This window comes from Acartia tonsa, chromosome 8 (genome assembly GCF_053477335.1).
Source record: "Acartia tonsa isolate MP-2025a chromosome 8, ASM5347733v1, whole genome shotgun sequence".
NCBI lineage: Eukaryota > Metazoa > Arthropoda > Copepoda > Calanoida > Acartiidae > Acartia > Acartia tonsa.
In genome coordinates this window covers 18697387-18711375 of record NC_137267.1, presented here as the reverse complement: position 1 = coordinate 18711375, position 13989 = coordinate 18697387, and the positions used below count along the sequence as shown (strand labels likewise).

Below are 13989 nucleotides of genomic sequence, written 5' to 3'. Positions count from 1 at the left end.
TAATTATAGAGAAGTCAGCATATGCTGAAAGGCCAGCAGGATATTACAATTCAAATATCTAAATTCTTAGTTTTTTTTTATATTTTTGTTCTTATCTTTTACAAACAGAAAATGAAATTAAATAAACTGGAGGTGGAGGGGATCTTCTGGTGCATCCTATTAGAGTTAAAATAGATTTAAAGAAATTCATCTTTAACCCATTAAAAGTGAGTTTGGGAGTGTCTGTTTCTTTACAAATATCTTTAGGCTCATGTGTATCAATTAGATTAATGTTCTCAGGGACATCTTCAATCTTGAAATATTTATGCTTTATATCATTCTCTGAAATATAAATGTTTCAACACGAGTCTAGTTAAATAAAAGAAAGAAATAAGTTTAATTACAAAATTAGTTTGTATATAATTCATTTAAAAATGAAATTTAGAATAATATTTGTTTAAATTTATATAAAGAAGTTTTTTTGTAAGTTGTTAACATCAGAGAGAGAGGGGACAATTTGCTGTTTATTACACTAGTCCCAAAAGTTTTAAAATCATGTTTTCTTATTTGTTGAATTTACAACTTTGGGAACGTTAGTGAATTTTGATTAGTTGATTTATTATCTTGAGTGTCAAAAAGTTTCAACCACTAACTTTAATCATATAAAGAGGTGATTTTGTGTATCATCATTGGGGATGTACATCAATTTAATGGCCATTGTATTATCCCTTCAGATCCCTGGTTAACATTTACAATCATAATTGTAAAATCATTGGAGAAACTCACCTTGTACCTGAACCAGTCGTATGCCATGTTTATCCTGTCCAAGCTGGATACCAACTGCTGTGGTCACAACTATCTCCATGTTCTTGTAGTAACCACCACAGTTAAAATGGGCATGGCCACAAAATATCTTGTTAACACCTTGATTTTTTTATTGATTAACAGGGATATAGGAATGGGACAATGGGCAAATAATTCAATTTTAGAGATCTAATTCAATAATCTTCAAAACCAGAAGAACGATTTCAACAATTTAGCCAAAACAATGTCTATCATACTTGGATAATCATATGCAAATGGTTGTTTAGAATAAACAAAAATAACCTAAGTTGAACTTTGATCAAACATAAAATTATTGTCTGCTAGTATTTATGTTAGTTATCTTAAGTAGTTTTGTCTGCTTGGAGACTAACTTTTTAGCGGCATTCTGTGCTCTATTGCCTAAAGTCTTTTTAAAAAAGCCAAAATATGAAATGTTGCAATTGTTCTAGTTTCCTAAGTCGAAGACAGTCAAAAAAATATTTGTTGACTGCAAGGCCAAATTGTTTTCTTACAATTCAAGATATACTTTAAAATTGAAAATTGCTTGAATATAAAACTTACCTGCTTTATGTAACTTTTCAAGCATAGACAATCTTGTTGCCTTTTCAATATTAAGAAGTACATCTGTTGTTTGATCTAGTAAAATTATTTAGGTATTATGATTTTTGCTGAAAAATATAACTTTTTTGAAATATATAACAAAATAAAACAAATTAATGAAAATCTACCATCACATTCATAAACAACAAGCTGTTTGGTCCTCAGGGTGTTTTTCACATCAATGGCAACATTTTTCTCATACCACTAATTTTTTAGAATTTTATTAAAAAATGTGAATGTTATTGTTTAACAATTATTAAAATGGTAGACAACTTTTTATTCGTTTCACATTCTTAATACAGATAATATCTCTAGACAATAATAAAATTACTTGATGTAAAAACCAAGGAATATGCTGAAACATAATTGTGTGTTTTGCTTTTTTTCTTTCTTCTAAACTAAGTACATGATCCAGCCAGTTATCTTGAGCTATAAAAAAGATATATTCTTCGAAATCATTATATACATTGTTAATGTAATGAAGTATTATAAACAAATGTAATACCTTTCTTTAAGTCAGGTACTCTTGTAGCATCAACATAATATTGGGAGTTAAGCACAATAAAAAGCACACCCTTAAATATTTCATTTTTGCACAATAGCCATAAATTATGTAATAATTTAAATGAAACTAGCGTAAACATCCATAGTATCTAAGGCTATAATATAAAAATAGAATAGCATAAAACCATCCAAGAACCTAAACATAAAAACAGAAACATTAAAAACATTTATTAAGAGACAGATTACGCTCTGCCTTACGAAGCAGTACATACAATAATACACCTGTGAAGCTTCACTAAAAAATAGAACTTTATTAGTCCAGTATTATCTTACACTTCAGAGAGAAGAAACCTTACTACTTTATATAATAAGTAGCATATATTTTATGATTTTTCAGTTATTCCTAAAACATGTAATTGAGAAAAAAATATATTTTACCTTACACCAAAAATAAAAATGATCATCACCAAAGTCCTTATTATATTTGGCCACTGTTTGATGTGTAGGTACTTCACCAACATCATGGTTGCCACACACACAGATAACACTTATTTCCTCACTTAATCCTGCCAAGGCTTCCTTGAAATCTTTGATCTGGGCATCCCTGATTTAAACATATATTTAATAATTAAGACAAAGTATTCAGTAAGTGTAAATATTATAAAAATATTGTATATTCTTTGTGATATAATTATATTGGGATCTCAAACAAAATACCCTTAAGTTCAAAATTAGCCTCACAACAAAATAGTATTGCAACATTTACTTAGGGAAAATATTGTTAAAAATAATTTTTGATCATGGCCGCAGCGCTCGGCCCCCTGTATTGACTAGCCGGGAGCGCTCAGCCCCCTTGCTATATAACCTAACCTAACCCATCTATGTATGTTTGAAGATGACTTATTGTAAATTTAAGTAATTGTCGTAAGGCTAGTTTGTCCAAGATTCATATTACCTTATTTTTGGAAATTTATTAGGATAAGCATCAACTAAGTCTCCACAGATAATGAAGATTTCGGGCTTGGGATTCATAGCATTCAGTTTCTGTAAAATAACATGTAAAAAACATATGTACATTAAAGCGAAGCTTTGAAAGCCAATGGCAGAACAAATGAACAAGAACATCTGTAGAGTGTCAAAACGTAAGAAGCTGAATATTAATTTAAAAGTAGAAACAAAATTTTACGTAAGATTGTTGCAAAATTGCAGGATTCTACATAAGGACATACTTACATTTTTTAGGACTTGATTATAGAGATGATTCACTTAAAATATCGTACCTTTGTTCTAAAAATCAAATATAATAATCATATCATACCAAAATCTATTGACAAATTGATTGTACAGCCTTCCTGGTAACGATTTTAGAATTGCTTTGCTTACTTAAGTTTACCTAATTGTTACAGAAATCATCATACAAAGCTTGAAATAGATAGTACACTTCTAACATGTATACATTAATGAAAAGAGCTAATGGTTATGTACGGACACAAGACCTAAATTATAGAAAAACTTCGCTTTAAAAAAAAAATATAGAACTTTCCTCAACTGTTATTTTGCAAATCTCTATTTCTCTTTCCCAAGTTGTGTTGGGATATAAAATCCCATCCTGAAAATAAAAGAAGGAGAGAAAAAACAATCAGGTAATATCCCTCAAAGTACCTTGTCAAACACATAAACCCCTGGGTGGTAGTATTACTTTTGTTTGTTTATTACATAAAGTCAGTTAGGTTAGGTCATAATGGGTACTGCTTAGCCCCAGTTATTAGAGGAAAAAACTACCATTCGCCCCTAGTTTTTACTTTCAAAAATATATAAATAGAAAAGGAAGAGGGAAGGTTTCATTAATCTATAAGCACAAACAATTATCAAAATTTTCTCACTTTTTAAAATGTGTTTCAATTTGTATGTACCTTATCCTTGTCACCCAAAAGGTTTATAAACCCCAGCTGTGTATCTGCAGCTTGTACAAATGAAAAACTGTGTTTCCACTCTTCATTCTCAGATGATGAAAATTTTTCATCCTGAAAACAAAATATTAATCTTATCAATAATAATAAAGATGGTGTGTTCTGTATCAATATTAGATTTAAACAAGAGAGGAGGAGAGGATTAGATAACTGTATGTCCACTCACCATGGACCTTGTGCACACTTTCAATTGGGTCTTTGAAATTTAGCCAATAGTGTCATAAACATTAAAACAGTTGCTACAAAAATGCAGAAAGCAATTGTCTAGCTGACGAAAAAGATGCTCAAGAAAGGGGCCAGGTAATTGTCTTGGTTATACATCTATACTTATTAGATTAATTGTATCAATGTTAGATATTAGCTTAATATTAATTTGTATTGATTTATAACTAGGTTTCATTTGCAATGTTTGCATAGTTTATCTGTATACTAGCGGCTACGCCTCTCTAGGTCTTTTGAGGTCGACACCCCCAACTTTTAAATGTACTTTTAAAAAGAAAAAGTTTTAACATTTTTTGGGGTGAGTTCGTTTTTTTAAGTGGCGATTTCCTTGAGAAGGGAGGTGGCACCCTCCCCAGAATAATTATAAACTTTCTCAGGACCAAGCGAGATCCTTTAGTACCCACCAACTAGACAGACAGAGATACTTTTACTTTATTATTAGGATTATAACTATTAGATTGTAATCAATAGCCAGTTCACACCAGAATTTTAAGAGATAAGAAAGTTGTCTAAGTCAGGTTTTAGACTGTTTTAGATGTTGTTTTGGTCTGCTCTCTTCGAGACACTGTTTTTATTAAAACTGACCTCCCCTGACCAAAATATATTTTTCCATTGATTTTTAAAACCCTATTGATATTTTTTATATAAATACACACCTTAAGTATACCATTGGAAGCAGCTAAAATGGGCATTTTATCCTTAATATTCAATGATTCTTTTTTTGAATTGAATTATAAGTTATAACTCTTTATATGAACAATTCAACATTTCACTTTTTTTGTTATATACAGGCAGCGCATAAACAAGATACTACAAAAGATAATAAAGGATGATAAAAGATAAAAGTCAGAATGAAATCAATTTGTGAAATACATTGATAAGTAGCTGAACTTTCAATAGGATTCTTGGTATAGGTTTTTAGTAGAGCAAGACTACGCAATAACTTGCTGTGTCCGACTGTCTGTCAGTCTTTCCATTCTACTTTTAAAAGAGTGATTTACTCAGCTGCTATTGAAGTGATCAGCAAACTTTAACTGGCAACATTTATATGATTATGAAGCTTCATTAGGAGTAAAGCACTTAAAGTCTGACTGATTTCTGGTAGTTTTTGAGCCGCTTTTAATTATACAGATAAATTCAAAGTTTTTAAGAGAAGTGGAATAAATACAGTTGTTTCATGGAATTTTTGTGTCCATATAAGTATGTAGGGACAACAAGAACACTTTTATTGGATTTTCAGAAATATGCTTTTTTTGTTTGTTTCTTCTTTATATATGGCAGATATTTCCATATTTCTGTGTTTGTTACGTTTATTGTTGTCAGACATGTTTTTACATTTTGTTCCATTTATAAGAAATCTATGTTTGAAATAATTTATTTAAGATTACTTATCCTTATATTCGTGACTAAATTAGGTTATACACCATTAATTTTAGATTGTAAAGCGCAGCCTTTCTTTAATACATTCACACTGTATTAGGCCCTAGTTTTGCTGTAGAAATTTATTTGAAATTTTAAACAAGTTTGCTTTTTTAAAGTTCTTCATAAAATCACTCCTGAAGTGAGTTGATTCATGGCAATTTTTATCAGTTGCTTTGCTAAGGTCACTGAAATTCAGCCTTATATAAATCATATATAGAAAGGTTTTATGACAGACTTTATACAAGCAAAGTTGTTGAAAATTTTAAATAAATAATCTTTGCTTTTCTTGTCATGATTATGCGGTAACTCCTAGTGGATGAAAATTGAACTTGAAATTTTCAAATCTAATTTTCTCAAAAACGGCTGCATTTTAGATTTTATTGAAAAGTGAAATGAAGTTACCTAACCTAGGGTAATGAAATGCACTATGTCCCAATTTAGGTTCTGACACTAAAGTCAAAGCACCTTCATACGCACTGTGGCCTGTATTCAAGCATATCAAAATTACTTTTTGTGATTACCAAAACAAGAAAATGTCAAGTTGTCAAGTTGTCAAGTTGCAGTCTTGAAATTTAAAATTATAATCATAATTTTGATTGGATACAGGGATTTGATAAGTTGTAATTAAATTCAAAGTTTGGGAAAATAAAAACTTGATTATCCTATTTTTCTTTTTCTTCTTCCAAAAAATGCTCAGAAAATAAGCAATAAAAAACGAAAAATTAAAATATCGTTTTTTTTTCAGCTTACACCAATAACGAAATTATTTCGAAAAAAAGCTTCAGCTGTCGTTGGGGGGCAACACTTGTAGTATTGACAACCATTTTATCTAACCCCCAAATATCATTTTGTATTTATTTTGCTTGTAGGCTATGCTATATCTTATTCCTGAGTGTTTATCAAAGGTTATCTTATAGATTTCACGGGCAAAAGAAATATTTAGAAGATGTAAAACACAGGCAGAGATGGGACATTGGGTTGTTTTTACACTATTTCCCAAAAATTTATAATAACTTTGGGTACTTTAATGGACTTTGATTGATTGGTTCATTAAGTTAAGTGTCCAAACGTTTTTAACCACTAATTGTAATATACAAAATAGGTAATTTGGTGTTGTATCATTGAGGATGTACATCAATTTTTTGGCCCATAGTCTTATCCCTTTAGATCCCTGTATAAAACATCTGATAAGAGAAAAAATTGAAAATGTGCTTTTCAAATTTATTATAAAATACATTATATGATCATATAAGATTATTTATATATATATATATTAATTTATTACATTATTTTTATAAAACATCTTGAATAAGTATTGTCTAATTATAAAGTTTAAAGTATTGTCATAATCATGATTATATTATACATTATTTGTGTATTCTACAAATGCAAATAATTTAAGTACATAAAAAATGTAGATTCAATTCTTTGGGCACAAATCAGTTAAGTATCTTTCTGATAAAAAGTTCAATAATTTGAATTAAATTTTTTAAAAGATTAATTTTTAATCAGTTTTTGTTTGTTTCTGGGCTTAATTAGAATAAATTGTACTTATGTGTATTGTGTTACATCTTACAATCTCATTCTTGTTTCAATTTCAGTGGCAATAGCAGACCAGAACTTGTCTCTAGCCTTGAGAGCTTGGATAGTTGCATCTTCAGCCTCCTGCCATGCCTTGGGGTCTTCTCCACACATTATCTAAAAAAGTGATTGCTAGATCATAAGATTGATTAAAACTATAACCCTGACCTTTAAGTATTTTACAGTCTAAATACAGAAGAATTTCTTTTTACTTTTTAAATATTTTTCCCTTTGAAATAGCTTACAACTTTCTTTTTATTAGTAAAAAATAATACAGTAAACTCTATATTATTAAGTCAACATGTTTCAAGGATATTTCAAATATAAAAAACATTTTCTCAATTCACTAGGTACGTCATTGTATAAATTCTTAACTTATTGAAGTTATATGACTTAAATTTCACTCTCCCAAGCAAAGGTTACACCGGTTTACTATTTTTAAATCAAATAATATTTAAAGTCCAAGAAATTGGAACATTTTCTAAAGTGTTTGTTATCAAAGAACATAAATTAAATATCATACCTTGACCATCTCCAGAGCAGCAGGACCATGTTCATCTCCATCAACTTCAACATGTCTGTCCAGATAGTAAATAAACTTTCTCTTCTCATCCTTCCATCCCTCCTATAAAAGAATTTAAAATTCTAAAAAAAATTTCCTATAAGGCTTTTAAAAGCAAATGACAATTACCTGACTTAAAATCTGAATAAACATTGTAGGGATCATGTTCTCACGTCCAAATGTAAAGGCAGAAGCTATCTGGTGTACCTTAAAATATTGTACAGCTATTGTAACAAAATCTATCTACATTTTAATTCAATGACTTTTTTTTATTTGGTATTTCTTTTTGCATTAAAGGAATATAATCACCAAACCTTTTATGACATTTAAAGCACTGAAATACCTTGTTTGAGTTAATAATCTTGAATGTCTCCGTCATGAACTCCTGGATGCCCCTGTTAAGAGGTTTCAAACCAGCAGCCACTGAGTTCTGGATCCTGTAATACATTTTATTATCAATGCTAAAATACTTGTGTTTGATTTGCATCTCTCAAAATAAATAATTTTCTACTTCTATACTAATAAAATATATACCTGACTGTGCTAATAAACTTTTCAATGGTTGTAGTTTTCACCCCCATCTCCTCCATTGCCTCCAGGTACATGGCAAAGTGGCTCTTGGGCTCATTGTTGATGTCCAGGTCACTCTCCTCGTCCAGGATGATGGAGTTGACCAGGCGGGTCAGGGATGGGTTGGGCTTTGGCATCCAGGGGATACTCTGACAGGCAACATTGTTCTGAAATTTGTAAAAATCTCTTTTTTTTCTGGTTTCATTGGGAAAGAAATTGTACTATGTTATTCTTGTTTTATTGATTACCTGGAGTGCCTTTACAGTAGACATAAAATCCCAAACAGCAAAGACATGGAACTCCATAAATATCTTGATGCTTTCAACTGAGTTCAACAGCTTATACAATCTTAATATTATTACATTTTCAATATTGATCATGAAAATTTTTCAAAATATAAAATTAAACATTCAACTTAAACAAAAGTGAGTATTAGCATTAGTTTATAAATAATTTTGAAATATAGATTTTAAACCTGTGACTTTTCAATTTATCTTGATAGGGAGCCAGTTTGTTGATCAAGTTGTTCAAATATTGCTCTGGAATTCTCATGTTTACAGACCTAAGTTATTAGTTTCAAAACAAATACAATAGAAATTGAAAAAGAAGTGATTTTTTTCAAAATTTATTGCATTATTTGTTATGTGATAATATAAGAATAAATGATTTTCAGATTTTAAATTACAATATTATAGTATTAATATGTTTTTATATATTTGTGTAATGTAAATGTTCAAAAATATAGCTGGAAGAATAAAATATTATTCCTTAATCTTATGAAATACAGAATCAATAAATTGTAAATTAAGTGTAAAATAATTTGTATTAATATAATCATGATCATACAAAATATATATTCTTTATAGATACTTTATTATGAAAAATCTTCTAAGTTTAAATGATAATAATACAAATAGATTTTTAGTAAGCATTTACCAAAGATGCTCAGACCTTAGATTTAAAATAGCTCTGATAAAATAATTGAATTTAAAAAATCATAAAAGTTTATTTTTATAACACCTTAATGCTAAATTTGGAGAGATAATAGTCTTATTAGTTTTGATTGATCCATAGTAATGCCAATTTTAAATATTCCTATTTACATTTTCATTCTGCTGTCAATCTCATTAGCAATAGCAGACCAGAACTTGTCTCTAGCCTTGAGAGCTTGGAGAGTTGCTTCTTCAGCCTCCTGCCACTTCTTAGGATCATCTCCACACATTATCTAAACCAAATGTTAAATAAGAAATGCAAAAACAAATGTTTTTTTTTTATGAAAGATACCTTTGCTTATCAAATTAAATTAATACAATGTTATTTGTTACCTGAACCATCTTAAGAGCAGCAGGACCATGTTCATCTCCATCAACTTCAACATGTCTGTCCAGATAATAAATAAACTTTCTCTTCTCATCCTTCCATCCCTCCTGTAATATTAATTATATTATGATTATTTGTTATATTTTTTTATGTATTTTATTATCTAAGGGTAAATTAAAGTTTGCAATATTACCATAACTATTTTATACATAAACATAAACATATATAAACTTTGGTTTTGATATGCTTGTATTACAATTGGTAGATCAGTTACAAAAAATTTGCCAAAAATAAATTTGAAGCCTTTTAAGATTACCTAACTTATCCACAATGTATAAGGGTTTCAGAGATATATTGTATCTTTGTATGAGAAGTTCAAGAAAGTTTCTGGAGAAAAAGAAATAATTTGCACTTTTGTATTGAAGAGAACAAATTGTATCATTATGTAATTCCAATATTATAAAAAAGTCTAGTACCTACCTGGTTCAAAATCTGAATAAACATAGTAGGGATCATGTTTTCACGTCCAAATGTGAAGGCAGAGGCAATCTGATGCACCTTTATTAAACATAACGATTATGTATAGTGTATAATTTTAAGTATATTTATTCAATTAATGTAGTTCTAAATTTAACTTTATTTGCAAGTTTTAAATGTATTCAAACCTAAAAAATTTAATATTGTGTAAAGGTTAATCATTTTATCTTAAAAGAAATGTAAAATGTTTTCTCGTATTCATTCGAATCCGGTGGATAGGAATCGGTTCTCATCCATACGAAAAAACTATGTCTAGCATCGTATTATATCCAGCTTTCTACGAATATAAAAATGTACAATCATAAGATTAAAACTAGTTTTTTTAGTTCTGAGGTGCCGAAAGCCGTTTATAATACGATGCGAGAAATAACTATTCTCGTACTCATTCGAATCCGGTGGTTAGGAACCGGTTCTCATCCATACGAAAAAACTATGTCTAGCATCGTATTATATCCAGTTTTCTACGAATATAGAAATATACAATCATAAGATATAAAACTAGTTTTTTAGCCGGTGCCTTCGGCACCGCGGGGCTAAAAAAACTAGTTTTAATCTTATAATTGTACATTCTATATCCGCGGAAAGCCGTTTATAATACGATGAAAGACATAACTATTAAGGAACTTACCTTGTTTGAGTTGATAATCTTGAATGTCTCAGTTATGAAGTCTTGAATACCTTGATTCAAAGGTTTCAGACCTGCAGCCACTGAGTTCTGAGCCCTACAATAATATATTTAAATATTGATCTTAAAAGGTGATTTAAAGAAAAATGATTATAATTTTAATTTGCATCCATTGTTCTGTACATGTTTATTTTTTTCAAAAAAAAAATCTGCTAAAAGAAAGATTAAACTATGGAAGAAAATCAAAAACATTTTGTTGCTGAATTAATATATGTGGGTTTATGACAGTAGTTCCATTATTAAAGATTTTATCTGATCATTTCTACATATAATTGTAATCTAAAAGTTTATAGACAGTATTGTAATAAAATTTTCTCATAATTAAAATAAATTCCAAAAGAATTACACAACACCTGACTGTGCTGATGAATTTATCAATGGTTGTAGTTTTCACCCCCATCTCCTCCATTGCCTCCAGGTACATGGCAAAGTGACTCTTGGGCTCATTGTTGATGTCCAGGTCACTCTCCTCGTCCAGGATGATGGAGTTGACCAGGCGGGTCAGGGAGGGGTTGGGCTTTGGCATCCAGGGAATACTCTGGCAGGCAACATTGTTCTGAAATTTTAAAGAATATTTCTGATCTACGTGATTATTATTATGATTGAAACAAACATTAAAGTGATAGATAAGATTCAAGTGAAGCTTTTTTTGTCAAAATTTGTACCTGGAGGGCTTTAACAGTTGACATGAAATCCCAGACAGCAAAAACATGAAACTCCATGAAAATCCTGATGCTATCAACTGAGTTCAACAGCTTATACAATCTAAATTTAAAAAAAATCAGATAATTAAAAAACTATTGGTGACAATATTCTATGTCAATAATAAAAAATTAAGGATAGTGAAATGAAAAAAAATATGAGATTAGTTTCAGTTTTGTTGAGCCCTGAAAATTGAAATTTTCTATATATCGACAAAAACCTTTTTTTTTCAATATGGCTCAGAACCACTTTCAATTCAGCGGATATAAATGAGTTGCAAAGCCATACTGGAAATTTCATTTATCATTTATTATCTTCGGTAAAAAAAGGAAGACAGTCACCTTGAATGATTTCTAGAATAGCTGCTATAAAATATTTACCTGTGACTTTTAAGTTTCTCCTGGTGAGGAGCCAACTTGTTGATCAAGTTGTTCAAATACTGCTCAGAGGTTGTCATAATTTCAGGCATCTAAAAATATTTATTTATTTATAATGAACAAGGATGAAAGGGAATCCTTCACTTTGGTAATATCCTCTTAGAATTTTTTTTTCAATTTTGAAAATTTGAGTACCCCCTCCCCCTCCCCCTCCCTGACAGAACTATGTACTCTGGCCGCAGCGCTCGGCTCCCTAGCCTGCCTAGCCGCAGCGCTCGGCCCTCTTGCCTGCCTAGCCGCATCGCTCGGCCCCCCTGCCTGCCTAGCCACAGCGCTCGGTCCCCCTGCCTGCCTAGCCGCAGCGCTCGGCCCCCTTGCCTGCCTAGCCGCAGCGCACGGCTCCCTAGCCTATAACCTAACCTAACCTAAAATAGTTGTTCTCTGTCGGGGGGAGGGGGGGGGGAGGTTACTCAAATTTTCGAAATTAAAAAAAAATTCTAAGGGGATAACGCCATAATTACCTTCAATTGAAAAAATATAAATTTTTATAAGATTAAATCAAACTTTGGTAATGTAATGATCATCCTATCACTGTTTTATTTGAAGATTAGTATCAAACTAATGTAAATTTTCTTAATACTTTAATCAAATTTGGTCAATCACCAAGAAAATTAATAATTCAGTGATTTCAATGTTTTGAATATTGAAAATTCTTGCATAAAAAAATTATTTGATCATAATTGTTTAAATTATTTTATTCACTGTTCCTAATTCTTTACGAATTCAAATACTAAATGTAATTGTGAAATTTTCTGTAAAATGTATTTAAAAATGAGTTAAGATGGTTTAAAAAAATAAGAAGAACTTTTGGCGAGATCTTATAAATTACATTGAAACTTTTAACAGAAAATACAACGATGACACGAACCGTAAGTATCAATGCACAAAAATGTTATAAGATATCACCTAAGAACCATAAAGTTTAGATGCTCAATTATGAGAAAAATTTTCCTCAATAATATCAAAGCAAAAAAGCTACCTAATCCTTAATCTACAGTTATACAACCTAAAGATTTGGGGAAATTAGTTGTAAAAAATAATAGCGGCTAAAAAGCGAAATAAATGAGGTTCTAACAATTCTTTCAATGATTACTCTAAACTCCCTCTAAAGTGGTTCAAAAGGAACAACTTTAAGCAATTAAAAATTCATTATAATTATGTATTACCTTAATAATTAATTTCCAATCTTAAATGAAATCAGAAGGTATAAATATTTAGCTCCTGGGCAAAATACATTTAAAATTACTATAAGGGGATTATAGCTAAAGTATGTTTTAGATTAATGATTTAGATAATCAAAATTCTGAATTTTATAAAGTCTGAACTGCATTTTGATAACTTGAACCCTTTTAATAGCTTTAGTTTCATGTATTTTGCTGTAATTTGATTAAATTTACAAGCTAATCAAATTAATCAAAGGTTTTTTTAGTTGTAAAGAATATTCTCTTGTGGGTTCTTAATGAAAAAAAGGCAAATCAAATAACCTAGACAATGGTTATTTTTTCTTTTAGTCAAAAGACCTCTATTTGAATAGGAAAATTAATTAAGACCTATTACATTAAAATGTAAGCTAAGGCTGAAGGATGAAAAGACCATATGAAATTTAAGATATCTAAAACTTAAGACTTTTTTTAGTAGTAGGAAATGTGAAATAGTTAAAATTCATACATTTTTAAAAGAAAATTCTTTTTAATCTAATTTTAAATATAATTATAAATAATGTCTCATATTCAGATCTTGTAATTATGATAATTTGTGATTAAAATTCTTTATGACCTTGCAATAATTAGAAGAATAAGTAGTCTCAAACAACTTCCTCGGATTAATCTCAAATTCCAACTAACAATTAAACCCAAGAATCAACCTTTAAATAATAGCTAAAAATTTGGATACTTTAGATAACCCCAGTCTATTGCCCAAAACCAAAAGAGAAAATCACTTCCAATGACTCCCCTTTCCCTTTTCACTGATTATCTTCTTCCCTTTTTATATTGTTTAAAGGTATACTTTTTTGTCTCTCTAAAAATTTGTGTGTGTATTTATTAACAAGGACAATAAATTAAACAGTAACGA

The 13989-nt window shown here is 29.8% G+C and overlaps 2 protein-coding genes and 1 long non-coding RNA gene across 3 annotated transcripts; all 3 read right to left on the bottom strand.

Annotated features, from left to right (window-relative positions):
* Positions 1 to 72: 72 nt before the first annotated feature.
* Positions 73 to 3100, bottom strand: LOC145326165 (serine/threonine-protein phosphatase CPPED1-like). Its single transcript, XM_080169311.1, has 8 exons — positions 2864 to 3100; positions 2347 to 2512; positions 1910 to 1979; positions 1736 to 1833; positions 1533 to 1608; positions 1366 to 1440; positions 766 to 903; positions 73 to 321 (listed from the first exon to the last, which is right to left on the bottom strand). Exons 1-8 carry the CDS (start codon positions 3031 to 3033, stop codon positions 92 to 94), a joined length of 1023 nt encoding a protein of 340 aa, XP_080025437.1. The 5' UTR covers positions 3034 to 3100; the 3' UTR covers positions 73 to 91.
* A 235-nt stretch (positions 3101 to 3335) lies between these two features.
* Positions 3336 to 4885, bottom strand: LOC145326167 (uncharacterized). Its single transcript, XR_013881785.1, has 3 exons — positions 4757 to 4885; positions 3822 to 3932; positions 3336 to 3517 (listed from the first exon to the last, which is right to left on the bottom strand). It is a non-coding gene; the product is annotated as an uncharacterized LOC145326167 (long non-coding RNA).
* Positions 4886 to 6729: 1844 nt separating this feature from the next.
* Positions 6730 to 13785, bottom strand: LOC145326164 (uncharacterized). The gene is made up of 15 exons (XM_080169310.1): positions 13693 to 13785; positions 11860 to 11948; positions 11443 to 11542; positions 11131 to 11333; positions 10721 to 10814; positions 10036 to 10113; positions 9561 to 9662; positions 9339 to 9460; positions 8711 to 8797; positions 8484 to 8583; positions 8200 to 8402; positions 8009 to 8102; positions 7795 to 7872; positions 7627 to 7728; positions 6730 to 7220 (listed from the first exon to the last, which is right to left on the bottom strand). Exons 2-15 carry the CDS (start codon positions 11946 to 11948, stop codon positions 7095 to 7097), a joined length of 1578 nt encoding a protein of 525 aa, XP_080025436.1. The 5' UTR covers positions 13693 to 13785; the 3' UTR covers positions 6730 to 7094.
* Positions 13786 to 13989: the final 204 nt, after the last annotated feature.

What these genes read in the sequence shown, in the direction of transcription:
- LOC145326165 (XM_080169311.1), bottom strand. Translation starts at nt 3,033, where the DNA reads ATGTTCTTGTTCATTTGTTCTGCCATTGGCTTTCAAAGCTTCGCTTTA. An exon ending in AATAAATTTCCAAAAATAAG is followed by an intron (nt 2,513 to 2,863) that starts GTAATATGAATC and finishes TGTTTAAATCAG; the next exon opens with GGATGCCCAGATCAAAGATT. An exon ending in AGTACCTGACTTAAAGAAAG is followed by an intron (nt 1,834 to 1,909) that starts GTATTACATTTG and finishes TCTTTTTTATAG; the next exon opens with CTCAAGATAACTGGCTGGAT.
- LOC145326164 (XM_080169310.1), bottom strand. Translation starts at nt 11,948, where the DNA reads ATGCCTGAAATTATGACAACCTCTGAGCAGTATTTGAACAACTTGATC. An exon ending in ATTGACAGCAGAATGAAAAT is followed by an intron (nt 8,798 to 9,338) that starts GTAAATAGGAAT and finishes CTAATAACTTAG; the next exon opens with GTCTGTAAACATGAGAATTC. An exon ending in AGATTATTAACTCAAACAAG is followed by an intron (nt 7,873 to 8,008) that starts GTATTTCAGTGC and finishes CAATATTTTAAG; the next exon opens with GTACACCAGATAGCTTCTGC.